We start from the raw sequence: 19,564 nt of genomic DNA on the forward strand, positions 1-19,564 counted from the left end.
ACCCAAGTAACTGGGTTCAAAATGAAAGTAACTGGGAGAAATGTAATTACCTAGGATATACAAATGGCCAGAGTAGCTCTAATAATGGTACCTTCTGTTCTGAAACTTTATGAAACTGTATTGCAAATATGATATACAATTTTCTCCTCAAACCTCTAATAAACACATAGTGCTTTCTATGGATGAGATTTTTTCCAAAAGCTCTCAGCCCTGGCCTAACCCTACTCCCATATAAGTCATTGTAGAGTTAAGATAGGAATGAGTTCTTTTGAAAAATCCCATCCTATAGTATGCATACAAATCCTGTATCTGACATGTGCACAATAAGCTGCTGTTATTAGAACAGAAGAACTTGCTAGAAAATATAGGCCACCTGTAACTGAAACTCAGTTAGCTTTGTAGTTACAGCTCAGCCTGTTAATGCACTTAACAAAGGCTGTGTTGCTCGCTGAGAAGAACAAGGGTATGCGTTGCTCACAATATTATATTATATATAAATGCACCTTATAGAAAACTGAAATATAAAAGCTAAGTAAAAGAAAAAACAGTTACCTACCTTTCGTAACTGTTATTCGAGATGTGTTGCTCATGTCCATTCCAAGTAGGCGTGTGCATGTGGTACTCGCCGGCTGTGCAGCCCCCTGGAGTGGCGCCTACATAACTGTGCATATAGGTCCCTGACGACCTGCCACCTCTTTGGTTCCTTCTTGATGGATATTCCAACAGAGGGGAGGCAGGTGGGTCTTGGAATGGACATAAGCAACACATTTCAAAGAACAACAGTTATGAAAAGTAGTTAAACTCTTTTTTCTTCAAGTGATTGCTCATGTCAACTCCAAGTAGGTAACCCCCAAGCAGTCCCTTGGAGGAGGGGTCAGAGATCACCAAGCTGTAGACTGGAGCACTGCTCTGCCAAACGCAGTATTGTTTCTAGCCTGCTGATGACGTAAACGTATGCATAGATTAACACATGGCCACCCTGCACATGTCCTGGATGGGGACCTGCGCCAGGTAAACTGCAGATGAAGCTTAGGCTCTTGTGGAGTGCACTGTTGGTGGTGGAGCTGGAATCTTTGCCAGGTTGTAGCATGTCCTGATACAGGCCGTGATCCAAGAAGAGATTTCTTGGGATGAGATCGACAGACCTTTCATTCTTTCAGCAATGGCAATGATGAGTTGTGTTGACTTCCTAAACGGCTTTGTTTGCTCAATGTAAAAAACCAGAGCCCGTCTAACATCTAGGGAATGGAGTCTGCGTTCCCCGTCATTAGCGTGTGGCTTTGGGAAGAACACTGGCAAAAAGATACCCTAACTTGCATGAAACTGACAAACAACTTGAGGGAGAAAGGCCAAGTGTGGCTGCCATTGTACTTTGACCTTATAAAAAAAAAAAAAAAAAAAAACTATACAAGAGGGCTCAGACACTCTTCTGACAGACGTTATAGCCACTAGAAACGCTCCTTTCCAAGAGAAGTAAAGCAACAAACAAGTTGCTAGAGGTTTGAAAGGGGGCCCCATGAGCCTTGAGGGCGCTAGGTTAAGGTCCCATGGGGGACGACGACCAGCTGCTGCACCTGGGGGTTCAGTCTGTTTAGCCCTTTAAGGAAATGACCAACCATGGAGTTAGCAAATACTGACTGCGCCGCTGCACCCAGGTGGAAAGCAGAAGTAGCTGCCAGGTGCACCTTAACTGACAAGACTGTCAGCCCTTACTGCTTTAGTAGTCCAGTATAAAGGGAATTGAAGACTTAAGCAGAGGGGTGCCCTTCTGTGAGGACCAAACAGAGAACATTTTCCACTTGGCTAGATAAGTGGCACGAGTGGAGGGCTTTCTACTGCCGAGAAGAACCTCCCTAACTGAATCAGAGCACTGGAGCTTTAATGGGTTTAGCCATGGATTTTCCACGCGGTGAGGTGGAGACACTCCAGATTGGGGTGCTGAAAACGGCTGTGGTCCTGCGTGATGAGGTCTAGAATCATGGGAGTGTCCATCAAGAGGTTCAACAACATGGTGAACCTGTGTTGGCGGGGCCACACTGACGCTATGAGAATCAGTGAAGCCTTGTCCTGCTGGATCTTGAGAAGGATCTTGTGAGGAGTGGAAATGGCGGGAATGCGTTCAGCAGGAGCCCTGTCCACGAGACGAGAAAGGCATCCGCAATCAAGCTGGGGCTGTGATTCAGGAACAATTTCCTGTTGCCTCCTGTCGTGAACATGTCTACCTGGGGAGATCCCTACCTCAAGAAGATATAGCTGATGACATCCGGTTGGAGAGACCATTTGTGGCCATGGAAAGATCTGCTGAGGTGATCGGCCAGCTCATTTTGTGTGCCTGGTAGATCCGATGCCTCCAACTGTATCGAATGGGCAATGCAAAAGTTCCACAACCTACGGGCTTCCTGGCACTGGGAAGAGGAGCGAGCACCACCCTGTTTGTTTATATAGAACATCGCTGTGGTATTGTCAGTCAACATCAATATACATTTGCTCTGAAGATGGGTCTGAAATGTCTGGCAACCTAGGCCACCCATAGCTCCCGGACATTGATGTGCAGCGATAGTTCTGCCTGGGACCGTAGACCCTGAATCCTGAGGTTGCTCAGGTAAGCTCCCCACCCAAGCGCTGATGCATTTGTAACTAGCGACAGCTGAGGTTTGGAAAAGGGTAGTCCCGCACAAACTGTCTGTGGATCGAGCCACCACCGGAGGGATTCGAGAGCCCGAGGAAAAAGTGTGACCAAACTGTCCAAATGGTCCCAGTGTGGTCTGGGCCAGCCACGCCTGGAGGGGATGAAGGAGCAGCGTTGCATGCTGCACAACAAGTGCATGTTACCATATGCCCGAGTAATTTTAGGCAGTTTCTGACTGTCATGGTGGGAAACCAGTGGAAACCTTGTATGATGGTGCTCATGGCTAAAAAACAAGATTTGGGCCGAAACGCCCTGGCCTAGGCTGAGTCCAGGAGGGCCCTGATGAATTATATTTGAGTGGGAACCAGAGCAGACTTCACCATGTTGAGACTGAGGAACGTCATACGTACCAGGTTCACATTGTCCTCCACCTGAGCTTGGGACTGGCCCTTGATGAGCCAGTCTAGGTACGGGAAGATTTGCACTTGACGCTTTCAAAGGAAAGCCACCACAACTGCCATGCACTTGGTGAACACCCAGGGGGCCACTGATAGGCCAAAGGGGAGGACCTTGAACTGCTTACCTGAGGGCTGCTTAGCCAAGCCCTGCCCTTGGCCAGAGGAGGACTGAGATGGGTGCCTCCTATTGCTTCTACCCCCCGCTTCCTATAGAAGTCCTGTCTAGGAGGGACAAGGTAGAAACGTTGGGCGACCTGGGGCTTGAATGTCTTTCTTTGTGGGGCTGGTGTATGCAGTCTGAAAGACTTGAGGGTCGCCCCGCAAGTCCCTAAGGCTATGTAGCCTTGAGTCTGTCTGTTCCGCAAAAAAAATCCAGAGCAATCAAAGGGCAGGTCCTGAATTGTATTCTGCACCTCGTGCGGGAGCCCTGAGACCTGTAGCCAAGAGTGTATCATGGCTATGGCCTTGGCTCTGATGCGGGTGGCCGAGGTCCTGGCCACCATCTTTCCCTCCTCCAGAACCGCTCCAAACCCCAAAAGGGAGTCCCGCTGGAAGCAATTCCTGGAGTTTGGCCAGAGAGCTCCAAGAATTATAAGCATAGCTGCTCAGTACCTCTTGCTGGTTTGCTATGCGAAGCTGGAGCCCCCCAGTGGAGTAGACTTTCCAACCGAAGAGGTCCTTGGATTTGGGGGTAGGCTCCGGTTGCCCCGGCGCTCTTTGTGGTTTACTGCCTCCACCACCAGAGGCCCGGACTGGGGGTGGGTGAAGAAGTGCTCATACCCCTGAAAAAGCACAAAGTACTTGTGCTCTATGCCCTTGGCTGTCAGCAGGATAGAGACAGGCGTGTGCCACAGCGCCTTGGTGGTATTTTGTATAGTTTTGATGAGGGGCAGAGCCACCCTCAAGGTCCCTTATGGGGCCAGAATATCCACCATGGGATCTGTGTCCTCAGAGACCACTTCTGCCTGCAAGCTCTGGGCCACCCTCCTGAGCAGGTCTTGATGGGCTCTGGTGTCCATAGTGGGCAAAGTGGTGGATGTGCCTGCTACTGCCTCATCTGGGGAGGACGAAGATGACGCCCTCGGAGGTACTGGGTCCTCTTGCCCCTCTGGCTCACGGGGATCCTCTTGCACCACTGGAGAGAAGCAGGAAGTGGCAGTAGCACTCAATGCCACAGCCACTTCGGTGCCAGTGCTGACGTTCTCATCAGCCTGTACTTGAGCATTCCTACCCTTTGAGCATCCCTATCCCTACCACGCCTACAGATGTGGAAGGAGGATCCGGGGAACTACAGGCCAGTCAGCCTCACCTCAGTCCCTGGAAAAATCATGGAGCAGGTCCTCAAGGAAACAATTCTGAACCACTTCAAAGAGAGGGAAGTGATCAGGAACAGTCAGCATAGATTCACCAAGGGCAAGTCATGCCTGACTAATTTAATTGCCTTCTGTGATGAGATAACTGGCTCTGTGGATTGAGGGGAAAGCAGTGGATGTGTTATTCCTTGACTTTAGCAAAGCTTTTGATACGGTCTGCCACGGTATTCTTGCCAGCAAATTAAAGAAATATGGGCTGGATGAATGGACTATAAGGTGGATAGAAAGCTGGCTAGATCATTGGGCTCAATGGGTAGTGATCAATGGCTCCATGTCTAGTTGGCAGCCAGTATCAAGCGAAGTGCCCCAAGGGTCGGTCCTGGGGCCGGTTTTATTCAATATCTTCATTAATAATCAGGAGGATGGCGTGGACTGCACCCTCAGCAAGTTTGCAGATGACACTAAACTGGGAGGAGTAGTAGATATGCTGGAGGGTAGGGATAGGATACAGAGGAACCTAGACAAATTAGAGGACTGGGCTAAAAGAAATCTGATGAGGTTCAACAAGGACAAGTGCAGAGTCCTGCACTTAGGATGGAAGAATCCCATGCACCACTACAGACTAGGGACCAAATGGCTAGGCAGCAGTTCTGTAGAAAAGGACTTAGGGTTTACAGTGGACAAGAAGCTGGATATGAGTCAACAGTGTGCCCTTGTTGCCAAGAAGGCTAACAGCGTTTTGGGCTGTATAAGTAGGGGCATTGCCAGCAGACTGAGGGACGTGATCGTTCCCCTCTATTCGACATTGGTCAGGCCTCATCTGGAGTTCTGTGTCCAGTTTTGGGCCCCACACTACAAGAAGGATGTGGAAAAATTGGAAAGCGTAAAGCAGAGGGCAACAAAAATGATTAGGGGACTGGAACACATGATTTATGAGGAGAGGCTGAGGGAACTGGGATTGTTTAGTCTGCGGAAGAGAAGGATGAGGGGGGATTTGATAGCTGCTTTCAACTACCTGAAAGGGGGTTCCAAAGAGGATGGATATAGACTGTTCTCAGTGGTGGCAGATGACAGAACAAGGAGTAATGGCCTCAAGTTGCAGTGGGGGAGGTTTAAGGTTGGATATTAGGAAATACTTTTTCACTAGGAGGATGGTGAAGCTCTGGAATGGGTTATCTAGGGAGGTAGCGGAATCACCTTCCTTTGAGGTTTTTAAGGTCAGGCTTGACAAAGTGGGATGATTTAGTTGGGGATTGGTCCTGCTTTGAGCAGGGGGTTGGACTAGATGACCTCCTGAGGTCCCTTCCAACCCTGATATTCTATGATTCTATGTGGCCAATGGAGGGATTCACACCTCCAACAAGGATCTGGAACTCAGACCCTGAACTTGGTGATAGGTCCATGGTGTCCAAAAGTGCCACTGCATCGGTCTTTGCCACTGTGGAGGCCAGGACGCTACAGGCACCGGCTGCCCCTTGTCTTGTCCAGAACGGTGCTGGGAGCAGTGCTGGCTCCACCTGGAAGCTTAGGAGTCTGCCTCGGATTCTGAGGAGAAGTCCGAATCTGACCAGGGCAATGGAAATTGAGATGGTGCTGGGGATCGGTGCCATGGCAAAGGCAATCGGCGCTACATCATAGTGGACTCACCCCATGTTGAATCAGCGTTGGTGCTGACGATGTTGCCAGTGCCGCACCCGGATTCTGAGCTGGTGCACCTGCTGGTGGAGTGGGGTAACTGCGCCGTCATGGTAATCAGGCCATCTTGAAATGTGTCCAGATTGGAGGGAGCATCCAAGTCATCCTCCAAATCTTCCTGCACTGGGGAGTCCACCATGGCTGGACTCAACGGACCTCCCCGAGAGGCCAGAGTCGACGGTGCCAGTCTAGGCGAGCCCAAGACTGGGTGTCCCGATGCGGGACACACCCCACTCGTGCTCGCCTGCTCCACTACCCTAGCAGGGAAGCGCCCTGTCAGCTATCTTCTTCTTGTGTGGCGACTGCGACTGGTGCCTTGCATTACAGCGAGTCCTTGGCGTCGGTGAATGTTGGTGCCGGGACACCTTGGCAGGGTCCTTTCTTGGTGCTGAGGCTTTCCAAACCGAGGCCGGCGCACTGAAGCACCTGGCACCGGGTCAGACGCTGCCCAAGGTGGTTGGGGTTGAAGAGCTGACTCTATCAGAAGGAGCTTTAAGCAGAAGTCCCGCTCCATCTTAGTTCTGGGCTTAAACCCCTTACAGGTTTTATACCTGTTGGACTCTCCAAGACACTTCAGACAGGAGTTGTGAGTCTCCCCCTTTGGCATAGGCTTCAGGCTGGACCTGCACGGCTTAAAACCTTGAGACAGAGGAATGCCCTGTATTAGGATATAGATATTCAGGCCTGCCTGTAAAGGCCTATACTTTAAGAATTTAGGTATATGTTTATCATTTAGCTAGTAATAGAGGTATACAAGAAAGAATCTGTTTAAGGGCCTTCTCTCACTGTGACAGTCTGAGGCCCTGTTCTTAGGCCAATGCCTTTCGCTAAGCAGCAGAGGCAGCCATAAGCTGGGAAGCGTACGGTCACATCCTCACATTCCAAACTAGTTAATATGGGGCTGTTAGCAAGGTGATCTGATCTATCACCTCCAGAGAAAAGGAAGAGCCTAGAAGATGTAAAAGGAAATTTAGTTTGATAGTTTTCTGGCTGGTAAGAACTCACTTATCAATAGACACAGCTGAGAAACCCTTATGTCTTTATAGATGTAGTTGTGAAATCCTCACTTCTGTATTATTTTGTCATTTTTGTTCCCACTTTGCTATTGTTTATTTGCATGGTCTCTGTCTGGTTCTGTGATTGTTTCTGATAATTCATTTTGCTGGGTGTAAACTAATTAAGGTGGTGGGATACAATTGGCTAGCTAATCATGTTACAATATGTTAGGATTGGTTAGGTAAATTTTTGTAGAAGGATTGGTTAAGGTATCGCTAAGAATATTACTATATAAATTAGGGGCAAACAGGAAGTAAGTTGGGATTCGAAAATAAGGAAAAAGGAACTTGGATTTAAACTTGCTGGAAGTTCACCCCAATAAACATTGAATTGTTTGCACCTTCAGACTTCGGGGTATTGTTGCTCTCTGTTCATGCGAGAGGGACCAGGGAAGTGGGAGAGTGAAGGAATAAGCTCTCAAACACCCTGGTCCCTGGGATGGGAACAAAGTGGTGGGTAGGAGGTAACCCCCAACTAAAACTTAACAACAACTACACTGAACCCTAACTATAATTTTATCACTACCTATACTTTAAACTACTTACAGAGAGAGAAGAAAGAAATCACCAGGGAATTGCTTGCTAACACAAGAGAGGAGCTGCTCCAATGACCGTTACTGACAGAAAGAAGGAACTGAAGAGGCGGAGAGTCGGAGGGACCTATATACACTGCCATGTAGGTGCCACTCCAGTGGGCTCCACAGCCGACCTGATGGCTACCGCCAGGGTACTTTCCGACGATCATGCACGTGGTACGCATACACCTACTTGGACCTGACATGAGCAATCACATGAAGAAGAATATACTGAACCATGAAGACAATTAAATGAATGACAGTGAAAATATTCTAATAATAAATATTAGAAGAGTCTACATATGCATAAAAAGCTGTAGAATAAATTGCGCAATACTGTACTTGAAAGAATCATGGACTTCGTGATCCAAATTATAAAAATACACAGTACAAAGGAACATAGCTAATGCTGCAGGTTAAAAGTCAGAAAACGTCAAAGCTGAATGCTAGAATTGTACAATCTTAATATATTCCTGATGTAGATTATCATACAGAATTTCTTCAGCTTTTCCAAGACAGAAAATAAGTTAAGCATATGCATAATTCTTTGTGAAGTCAGTTCCTTAGTAAGGTGTGCAATGGGAAGACCCAGGCTGATATACCTTACAAGCTATATAGGTCATAGAGTTTTCAGAGAAAAGGTTCTCTCCTGAAGACCTCCTCTGGCCGGTTCAAGTGTTATAAGATAAATAGTTTCAGATTATGAAATATCCATGTTCTGTTGCCCATTTATGCAAACCAAACAGAAATTCTAACTCCCATCTTCAAAAAGCCTAAGAAATTCCACATCATAAACTACACTGAGAAACATCAAGATTGTACAATTATAGCACTCAGTGGGACTATGCTGAAAATTAAGCATGTACATTAAGCTTCTGGAAGATTGCAGCAGCTTCTCTTAGCCTTTCGGCATCTTACAAAGTCTGTGCAGAGACTGAGCTAAGGTCTCCCGCAAAGTCCTCACTGTAGCCCACTCTACTTTTCACTATACAGTTAACATTAGAAATGTACTTAAGTGCAGCTCAGACTTCCTTAGCTATATATTTCATGAACTTTAGCAAAAAAACCAAACCAAACCAAAACAACCCCTCCCCCCAAACACTCATACAAAATACACTGCATATGCTCCATATGCAGTTTTCAAAGGCATGAACACTTGTCAAATTAAATGCAATTTTCCCTGCTGGAACATTTTAACACACTTCCCAGCTAGGGCTATTTCTGTGAAATAAAATTAATTTTCAACTTCTATCTACTTCACAGCTGTGGAAAACCAGACAAGAATCCCCCCCCCCCCCCCGCAAAAACAAAAAACCCCCCACAAAACCCTATTCTTCCTGCTTTCTTCATATTCCCTTTTGGTCTGAGATAATTTCTGGAAGATGTCAGCCCAAAAGGTTTCAGAGTAACAGCCGTGTGAGCTGTAGCTCACGAAAGCTCATGCTCAAATAAATTGGTTAGTCTCTAAGGTGTCACAAGTACTCCTTTTCTTTTAGCCCAAAAGGTGAAAGTTTAACAACATTACAAGCAAGTAAGTTCCTAGAACAGAAACAGTGTGTCAGCCTTAAGTATAGTGCTATTGTTGCTGCTCCTGTTGTAATATTGCACCTACTTTACATAACCCTTCCCTCCCACATCAGACACAAGTGATTAGTTTGTAATGTTGATTAAAGTGCCCTCATCTCCTTGATCTTGAGCTATCCTGCTACACAGAGGTCCTTTCATACACTATTGATAAGTAATTTCCCCCTTGAGACACTTCTCCATTATTATTTAGGCACAGCTTTGGTAGTAACAGGAACCCATCATATTTTGTAGATGGCATACACATCCAAACTATTTCATCAGCATGGAAGAAAGAAGAAACTAAGCTCTGATACCACCAATATGCAACACTTGCATACATAATTTCACTGAGTCATTTCCCATTGGAAAACTGCCCCTATTTACTTTAGTGCACCAGATAATTTTCATGGTAAACTGCTCTGTAAAATGCATTTCAAAATGCAAATAAATTAAAGCTGGCATTTCTGAGCCTACTGCTGACAGCATGCATCCTTCTGAGACAGTCAAATTTCAGCTTGAGGCACTCCCTTTGATATTTGGGCAAAATCGCTAAACTTCTCTAACTCAGTTCCCCCCAAATCACCTACAGAGAATATATACTTACATCACAGGGGTGCTGCAAAACAAATTAATATCTGTAAAGCACTTTCAAAATAAAGAGCAGAATATTACTATTACATGTGGATCGGCTAGTAGGATGATGCAATTTGAGAATAAACATACATGTATAGAGTCTTATATTAATTCCATCCTTTTAAAAAGACTGGCTTAAACAAAAATAATTGCTTTGTCTGAAAACTGATCTATGAGTATAATAAAGGAAAATTATAATATAGAAAGGCCATGCACTCAAATTCCAAATAGCAAGGGATAAGACAGCACTAAGTACATAAATTATTATATAACCTATCTGCTCCTCCCCTCCTATTCTATTCTTCAGATCCCTAGAAAAACAAATCATAGACTCAAAGTGAGCCCAACAACATGCTTTATTTTGGCAACATTACAAACATCACAGGAGCTTGCTGGCACACAGAACCGGTCAATAAAGGGGGTCAAGTAAATGGTGTTTACTCACTCTGTGGCACACTTTTGCAAGTTTTTATTTTTTAAACTTTAATAATACAAAGGGATAGGATTGATAGCTTCCAATGAGAGAAGAAATGTATAAAATAATATTTTTAAGTTGCAAAAGAGCGTCACAAAGTAAGCAACACCACTTACTGTCTTCCCCCCATTCCTGAAATTGGTCAGCTCCAGGTTCCAGTGAGTGGTTTTTTGATCTTTGCGATATCACTAGAATAGGGCATGCTGGAACACCAAGCTGTGTTGGCAGTTAGGAGGGGATGAAAAAGAAAATGGGGGAGAAAAAACCCAGAACGAATTTAAATTGAATTATGTGCTGAATGCCTTTCTTATACCACCTACACAGGCCAATGATAGGCGTGGCAATTTTTTTTTTTTATAATTTTGATAGATAATATTTATGTTTATTTTAAATTGACAAAAATAAAAAAAGCTTAAAGTGTTCACAGTTGTGCAGAATTATGGGTTTTAAGATTTATTTTTATTGATTTTAATTTTCTCGATTGTGGGAAGTTACAGGAGGAGTCAGGTAATTATGTAATGACAGTAGATACTGAGATTCAAGAAGTTCAAGTTTTATAACCATTGACAAATTGTGTTTTAACATCACGTGTCAAAATATACAAAGTAAATAGCCTTAAATCCAAGCAGCATTCTTACTTTGTGTATCTGTACGTTTTTGGATCATCATCTACGGAAATATTTTTTCATCAGTTTGAGTGGTGAAACTGACTGATAAAAATGTAATCCTTCCAACCCTAGATACAGTCCTGCCCACAACCCCTAGTCCCCACCTCGAGACTGGCGTCCCTGCTCTATTGAGCCCTGACTGCTCCCTGCACACTGGAACCCTGCCCTTCCTCCGAGCCCCTGCTGGAGCCGACACTGCCCCATAACACTACATAACTGTCAAATATTATTGTTGTATCAACGCATAAATAATACAGCCAAGGTCCCACCATGCCAGCAGTCCCATATTACTACCCTGGCAAATTCTGCAGTCATTCAAATGCTAACACCTTACCTGTTCATCTTGTTTCTACCAATATTCCTCTATGCAGGCCCAGAATGAAGAAAGGTACTCTTAGAACTACTTTCTGAAATGGTAAAGTCCAACTACCCACTCTCTGGGCTGGTGTAACAGGACAATTTTTGAATAGCTGTCAAAATTGATTTGCGAAGAAACATAAGATTGCAGATGGAAACATGAAGGAGACAAAACACAGCCTCTTTTGTCACTTTACTTATATAATGGGGGTGCTTGGTTGCTCATGACCAGTTTGAGGCTCATGATTACATAAATGTAAATAAATATTACATCAATTGTTTTCCCTCTCAATAAAGAGCATCAAATCTATTTTACACACACACACACGGTTTTTTTAAAAAATAATTATGTTTATAAAATATGTACACGATTCAACAAGCACCCATACTATTCTGTTGGCACCCTCGTAACACTAAAAAATTAGAACTGCATAAATTTATACATATAAACACATGCACAAAACTATGTTAAAAGATTGTTAAGGCTGCTAAGTCAAGTACTCAAACGTGAGGAAGGAAATACCATAATTAAAGTTGCCCATGCAACCTTAATCCAGCTCCCTTGTGCATATGACATGGTCATTAATTACATGAACACATACCCTATTTTCCACAGAATACCTGGCTCATTCAGTACCCAGGACTCACCATACTCAGTGATTGAGCTGCTGTTTTAATATTTTGGTTTATTCCCATTGTTCAGTGTGTGGTCCCAGGCACACCATTCAAACCCTACTTGGAAGACAGTATTATTAAGTTCCCCAGTGGCTTTTTTATGGCTGTGACAGGATGACTGCCCCCAGCAAGAAAGGGAGCAGGGTCCAGTGCACCTGGCTAGATTAGCTGATGCCCAATTGGGTATAAAGGAAGGCACCTGGGCCTTATAGAAGGGGAGTCAGCCACAGGTGCTGAGGGATGCTTGCAGACAATGCAGGGAGTAAGGATGTTTCTGCATGGCCCTGAGACAACAGGGGAAATGCAGCAACCAGAAAGGTCTGTGGAGAAGGCCAAACTTCATGCAAGAAGTGCTTGGAGAACTAGAAGATAGGCCCTCAGGGAGGAGGAGTTGCACCCAATTTGGGATTGGGGTGGAAGAACTGAATTGTTACAGAGAGGAGAGGTGGGCTCAACTGAAACTGGGATTGGGATGAAGTCTTTGAAGAGCTGTAGCTCACGAAAGCTCATGCTCAAATAAATTGGTTAGTCTCTAAGGTGCCACAAGTACTCCTTTTAACACAATTAATGTTCACCTGTGAAAAAAAGTTTGGTTTGAATGACTTGCCCAAAATCACATCTCTTTCTGCAACACAGTTTACTTTATTCACTACACACCTTCCAATTTCTGCAACAAATGAGGGAGCAGTCCTACAGATTACAGCCTCCTTCACTACACACAGATCTAGCCAATTCATTGAATGAAGCAGGGATCCTGTGGAAAAAAATACTATAGAATCATAGAAACACAGGGCTTGAATGGACCTCAAGAAGTCATCAAGTCCAGCCCCCTGCGCTGATGGATGACCAAGTAAACCCTAGACCATCCTTAATGGGTGTTTAACCTATTCTTAAAAAACCACCAGTGATGGCGATTCTATAACCTTCCTTGGAAGACTATTCCATAGCTTAACTACCCTTATAGTTTGCAAGTTTTTCCTATTATCTAACCTAAATCTCCTTTGCTTTAGATTAAACCCATTACCTCTTCAGTGGACATAGAGAACAATTGATAACAGTCCTCTTTGCAACAGTCTAACATATTTGAAGTGTGTTATCAAGTCCCCCTCAGTCTTCTTTTCTGAAGACTAAATGTGACCAGTTTTTTTAATCTTTCATCATAGGTAAAGATTTCTAAACCTTCTTTCATTTTTGTTGCTCTCCTCTGGACTCTCTCCAAATTGTCCATATATTTCATAAACTGTGGCACCCAGAACTGGGCATAGCTGAGGCCTCATCATGGAAATAAATACTGTATTGTAACGTATATGCACAAGGGGGCAATCTTAATTCTGGCATTTTTTCACTTTTAAGTGCTTGACTTTGCAACTAGGGCTGTCAATCGCAGTTAATTCAACCAATTAACACAAAACAAATTAACTAGATTTTTAAAAAGTTGCTATTAATCAGTTTTAATCGCACTGTTAAACAATAATAGAATACCAATTGCCATTTTTAATTAATATTTTGGATGTTTTTCTATATTTTCAAAATATATTAATTTCAATTACAACACAGAATACAAAGCGTACAGTGCTCACTTTATATTACAACAGTGCCATGCAAATGCATGTTCTCACTTTCAGGTGACATTGTAAATAAGAAGCGGGCAGCATTATCACTTGTAAATGTAAACAAACTTGTTTGTCTTAGCAACTGGCTGACCAAGCAGTATGACTGAGTGGACTTGTATGCTCTAAAGTTTTACATTGTTTTGTTTTTGAGTGCAGTTATGTAAAAATAATAACCCTACATTTGTAAGTAGCACTTTCATGATAAAGAGACTGCACTACGGTACTTGCATAAGGTGAATTAAAAAAACCTATTTCTTTATCTTTTTTATAGTGCAAATATTTGTAATAAAAATAAAGTGAGCACTCTACACCTCGTATTGTGTTGTAATTGAAATCAATATATTTGAAAAAGTAGAACTACATGCAAAAATATTTATAATACATTTCAATTGGTATTCTATTATTATTTAACAGTCCAATTAAAACTGCGATTAATTGCAATTTTTTAAATCTCGCGATTATTTTTTAAAATTGTCTGAAAGCCCTAAATATTTTTGTGTGCAATGTCTTAGGTTTTTAAAAAAGAAAAACGGAAAAAACCAAAATTCTATCAGGTGGCATAATACTGACACAGGTCACCTGCAGGGCCACACAAGCTAATAGAGTTTTCAAAGGGAGGATGCTCAGAGGGCTGCTCTCCCATCTATCTTACAGCTGCTCCAAATGGCCAGTGAATAGGAATATTTGAAGCCCACCTTCCCAGCTGCTGTGGCTAATGGTCTGAAGGGTTTCTGGGGCTATCCTTTCTTCTCCCTTTCTCTTTCATTCTCTCTCTGTAAAATGAATGACTACCCTAGCTCAAGTTTAAAAAAAAAAAAACACACACGAGTGTGGTCTTTCCTACTTTCATTCCTCTTCCACTAATATACCTGACTTGTTCTCTTTCCTTCATTCAAGCCAGACCCCATATTTAGCTCCACCATAAACTATACCTCATATTTAGCTCCACCACTGCATTTTCTCCTCTCCCAGAGTAGGGAAGGGAGCAAGAAAGAATGTGGAGCAGTGAAATGAATGAGAGTCAATCAATAAAGATGTAAACCGAACTAGGGAGGAGATACAAGATGACAGTGAAAAGACAGCTTGTTGGTTTTAAAATTTGATCTCAGGGAGTCTTTGGTCTCATATAAAGAGAAAAGAAATTAAAAATGAACACTGTGTCAAACCTTAATATTTACTGTATGTGGGAAGAAGAGGAGAGGGCAGCATAAATTAATGTATTGGGGGCGAGCTGCCACCCTGATAAGTTTGACTGTTCAAAAGCCTTTTGTTGCTTTAAAATCTCAGATAACACAGTTTGGGAGGTGTATGGCTTGAGGCACAGCTGTATTTCAGCCAGATTAGTAGGTTTAAACTTTGGGCCAGTAATGTTTGGTAAATTTTTCAAGCTTTCAAATGTACCAATAAGCCATTCCCTCTAGCACAGTGTAAAGCATCCATTACTATTCTGTGTACCTTCTTTCATTTTCTCCAGAAACAAGCAGAATTAGATGTTTCTGCCAAACATCTTCCATTTTCAAATCCTTCCCAATTGATATACCTGAGAATTTTCCCTCCTTCTTGATACTTTGTGGAAGTCAGAAGAGCTAGGATACAGTGAAGGATGTTTAGTCTGCCCTGTGTAGTGCTGCTCTCTGCTTTTCAAAGCTACAGAGTGCAATTAATAGGACTCACGTTTTTATGTTTAAAGTAAATCATTAATCCTCACAGCCCCACTGTGAGGTTGATAAGCATTATTCTCATTTATAGACAGTAGAAACAGAAGTAGGGAGGGGTTTAAGTGACTTATCCAAGGTCATATAGCAAGTCAACGTGAGAACCAAGACTCCAGCCTCGAAGTACCCCCTGCATACAAGTTCTTCAACCATACTCCACATGCAATACACTATCACCACTGGCTAAGGCACAAAAACCAACAGTAGAGAAGAAACTGGTCTGCTATTATTCTATCAACTCCTTCATCCTGTATAACAGATGCTCCTATTTCTGACAGCTGCACATGTGATGCACGTCTTGCTGCTTGAGGCTGTTGCAGTACTAACTCCTCTTGCCCAAATTTCCTCCCCAAAGCTTATCCAATTCATGTAACTTGGAGTCAGTGGTTGATGTTTGTTGGGTCAGCAAATGACACCATCAGCAAACAGGTTTCAGAGTAGCAGCCATGTTAGTCTGTATTCGCAAAAAGAAAAGGAGTACTTGTGGCACCTTAGAGACTACAAATTTATTTGAGCATAAGCTTTCGTGAGCTACAGCTCACTTCATCGGATGCTTGCAGTGGAAAATACAGTGGGGAGATTTTATATACGCAGAGAACATGAAACAATGGGTATTACCATACACACTGTAATGAGAGTGATCAGGTAGGGTGCTATTACCAGTAGGAGAGGAAAAAAAAAACTTTTGTAGTGATAATCAAGGTGGGCCATTTCCAGCAGTTGACAAGAACGTGTGAGGAAAAGTGTGTGTGTGGGGGGAGGGAATAAACATGGGGAAATAGTTTTACTTTGTGTAATGACACATCCACTCCCAGTCTTTATTCAAGCCTAAGTTAATGGTATCCACTTTGCAAATTAATTCCAATTCAGCAGTCTCTTGTTGGAGTCTGTTTTTGAAGAAGTTTTTTTTGTTGAAGAATTGCCATCAGCAAACAGCATTCCAATTTTGTAATAAGTAAGATGGCAATGGGTGGGGGAGGGTAAGCACCTTTGAGGTGGACAAAGAGGTCAAGATTTTCAAAAGTGACTAATGAGCCTGGATGCTTAACATAAGGCACCTAAATGGGCAGTTTTCAGAGGGTGGGCGCTGAGCACTTTCTGACGATCAGGCCTTTAAAGTGTTTCAAGCTGGCCACCCCAAGATTATTAGTCAATTTTTGAAAATTTAGGCAATATGTGCATTCTCCCCGTTCTACACACAGGAAAACACATTCAGAGATCAAGTGATTCAGCTGAGGAGCATCGTAGCCTAGTAAGTTAGACTAGAAATCAGGAGACCTGGGTTTGACTTGCCCATGTAACTATGGGCAAGTAATTTTAATCTTTCAGCCACAGTTTCCCCATCTGTTATGGGGTAACGATATTCAACAGGGTGTTTTGAGGCTCATCTAAATAAACTAAGCTTAAAATGTTATGGCAAGTGTGACACATGGCTAAAAGGGTTAAATATCCTGCAAAATAAATAACCCTTAAAAGACATGTGGGGAGATGTTTGTTTTTCTGTAATTACAAATATAGGAGTAGGGTCAACAATGCAATCAACAGTCCCTGTCTACGCTGCATTCTGATAATTCAGAGGTCAAAAGAAGATCCTAACATTTAAATGAATTGTAAACATGGGATATCTTGGTATTCATCTCTCTTTGAAAATGTACTGTGAATGGTGGAGGAACAAGCAAATGGCCTTATGCTAATTCTTATAGTTAAGTACTGGCTATGGACCTCCTTCAAAGTCATCCTAATTACCTTTTGTTCCCTGAGGAACTCCAACTTGTCAAAAGACATGAAATTGTATAAAAGATCCTTGGATCCTGATTCTGTCATCTCAGATCTGCTTAGGCTACATCAGGGGAAGTCTGAGTCACAAGACTGAGGTCCCAGTTATGCTGGTATGCCCTGAATATGATATTTGGACATTGGACTATAAACTACGAACTATTTCTGAAAGAACTCTTTGCAACTACAAAGCTCACCATCTCAGCTATGAATCTGCACCTAAATGAATTGAACTCATGTCTGTATGTACATTGATCTTTTAACCATCTTTTAACCTCTTGTTTTTTAATAATTTTAATTTAGTTAATAAGAATTGGCTGTAGCGTGTATTTGGGTAAGATCTGAAACATTCATTAACCTGAGAGGTAAAGTGTCCAATCCTTTGGGATTGGTAAAACCTTTTCTTTTACGCGATGAAATAAGATTTACAGAAACTTTCATCATATTTGATGTGGGTTCCTGGATGGAGGCCTGAGGCTGGATTACTTTAAGGGAACTGTGTCTCGACTTCTGAGTAAGCAGTAAGGTAAAAAGAAGCTGTTTTATGCTAGCTTGGTAAATCTAAGTTTTGGAATATCCACCAGCTTTTTAGGGTTTGGCTGCCCCATTTTTTGCAGTGCACCCTAATTGAGTTACCATAGCCGGGCCCCACTAGGACCACAGTCACAGCAAGTCTGCAGAAACATTTAGCACTGTGGTCACTTCTACAGACTACACAGTTACCAAGAAAACACGACCATTATCTCCATCATTCTTGCTTTTGTTTGGTTTAAGAAGCTGGGATCCATTGACTGCAGATTAATAAAATACACATCTGTGTGCCTTACCAACTCTGCCTGGCTCTGATGAAAGCCTTATAGCGCTCACTGTGCTACACAGAGTTGATACTTACTTCTGCCCAGTTCACAGGGTTGGGTATGAATACCTAAGCAATGTGTGTGGGTAAGAACACCATGCATAAATTGTTTTTAATATCTAAATTTCTCCATGAAAACTTTTCAACAAATGCACAAATTCAAAACAAGACAGATTAGAACAGATTGGGCGTTCCTTGGCAAAACCATTTTGCAATTATGAGACAAAATAATTAGGAACATGTTTAAGAAACTAAGTCACCACTATTTTTTCAAATTTGTATCTTCCAAACAACTTGTCTGCACGGCCTCAACCTTCAGAAAAATTCTACTCTGGCATAAAATCATACATGTGAAATTTTAGGTGAAAAGATTTAGGGCACATTCATTCTTAGTTACAGAGGCTGCAGTCTTAACAAGTAAAGGCGTAACAACTGGGTAAGAATACTCACTACACCTTGCTAACTTCAATTCAACTTTGCTCAATTAGGTACTAAGGTAGGTTGTTACATTTACACTATAAGTTCTACAGTAATAAGTCTAAAGTTCACATTTTAATTGCAGAATATCAACTTTATAGCTCAGCCTTCCAAACTTTGTTAATCTTTTGCACATAATAAAATATATATATAAAAAAAAGATGCTGAAAGCCAGTTTCAAGTCAACTTTCCACGTTAAAAAGTAAGAGCTTCAGACTTACCTGTAACATACCAACTATTTCCACTTTATTAAAAAAAATGAAAGAGTGAAGTGTTGACAGCATATTTTCTTCAAACACTGAGGGAGTGGGTAGAACCATATCTTGGATATACTGTACTCTGTATGTTTGATGAATTTTTTGCTTCAGCTCTGGATCAGATATAGGAATCACCTCTTTAAATTTTGCTGTTTTTGTCAGAAATTCCCTGTGTTTCCGTGACGGCGATAAAGAAGGATCATATTCTAGGCATCCAATTACGTCCATTATACATTCCTCAGAAAACATTACTTCAAAAAGTGCAGTTCTGTTCAAAAGGAAGATTCCCTTGATAATTTCATACAAGTGGTGTAGTCCTTCAAGGTTCTCCAAGTCCTCACACACATGAAAAATTTCTAAGAGCTTTTTAATATAGCCCTCATTTTCCAATGCTAGTGCGAGTTTTTCACGACGCAGTGGGGAAGGCAGTGAAGATGCCACAAGTTCCGCAATTTCCTCTAGCCGATTCAATTCACAAGATGGCAATTCTAGACCTGGTGATGACATATCATCAAAACGTTCCTCCTCCGATTCATCTACAAGGTCCTGAGTAATATCCACTGAAGGATCTTTTCCTTGAACCTATTGCAATGAGACATTTTTTGTAAGTAAATTTTGTAAAATTTCTACTGGCAATTTTTAAAAAAAAAAAATTTCTAAAGATGTGCATTTCCAGTAAGTGACAGAGGGTGAAGGAAAACAGCAAAAAGCCACACTACACTCCTTGATAGTACAAAGACTTCTAATCATATTTTTATTAAAAGCATGATC

The 19,564-nt window shown here is 42.5% G+C and overlaps 1 protein-coding gene across 2 annotated transcripts in view; it reads right to left on the bottom strand.

Annotated features, from left to right (window-relative positions):
• Nucleotides 1-19,564, bottom strand: part of PPP4R3A (protein phosphatase 4 regulatory subunit 3A) — a 73,113-nt gene that overhangs the window by 21,692 nt on the left and 31,857 nt on the right. For both annotated transcript variants that reach the window (XM_084632023.1, XM_084632024.1), the window contains exon 4: nt 18,758-19,375. In XM_084632023.1, coding sequence (XP_084488149.1) covers nt 18,758-19,375 — 618 coding nt within the window. The remainder of the gene's footprint in view (nt 1-18,757; nt 19,376-19,564) is intronic.

Source organism: Lepidochelys olivacea (assembly GCF_965140295.1).
Source record: "Lepidochelys olivacea isolate rLepOli2 genome assembly, chromosome: 6".
Taxonomy (NCBI): domain Eukaryota; kingdom Metazoa; phylum Chordata; order Testudines; family Cheloniidae; genus Lepidochelys; species Lepidochelys olivacea.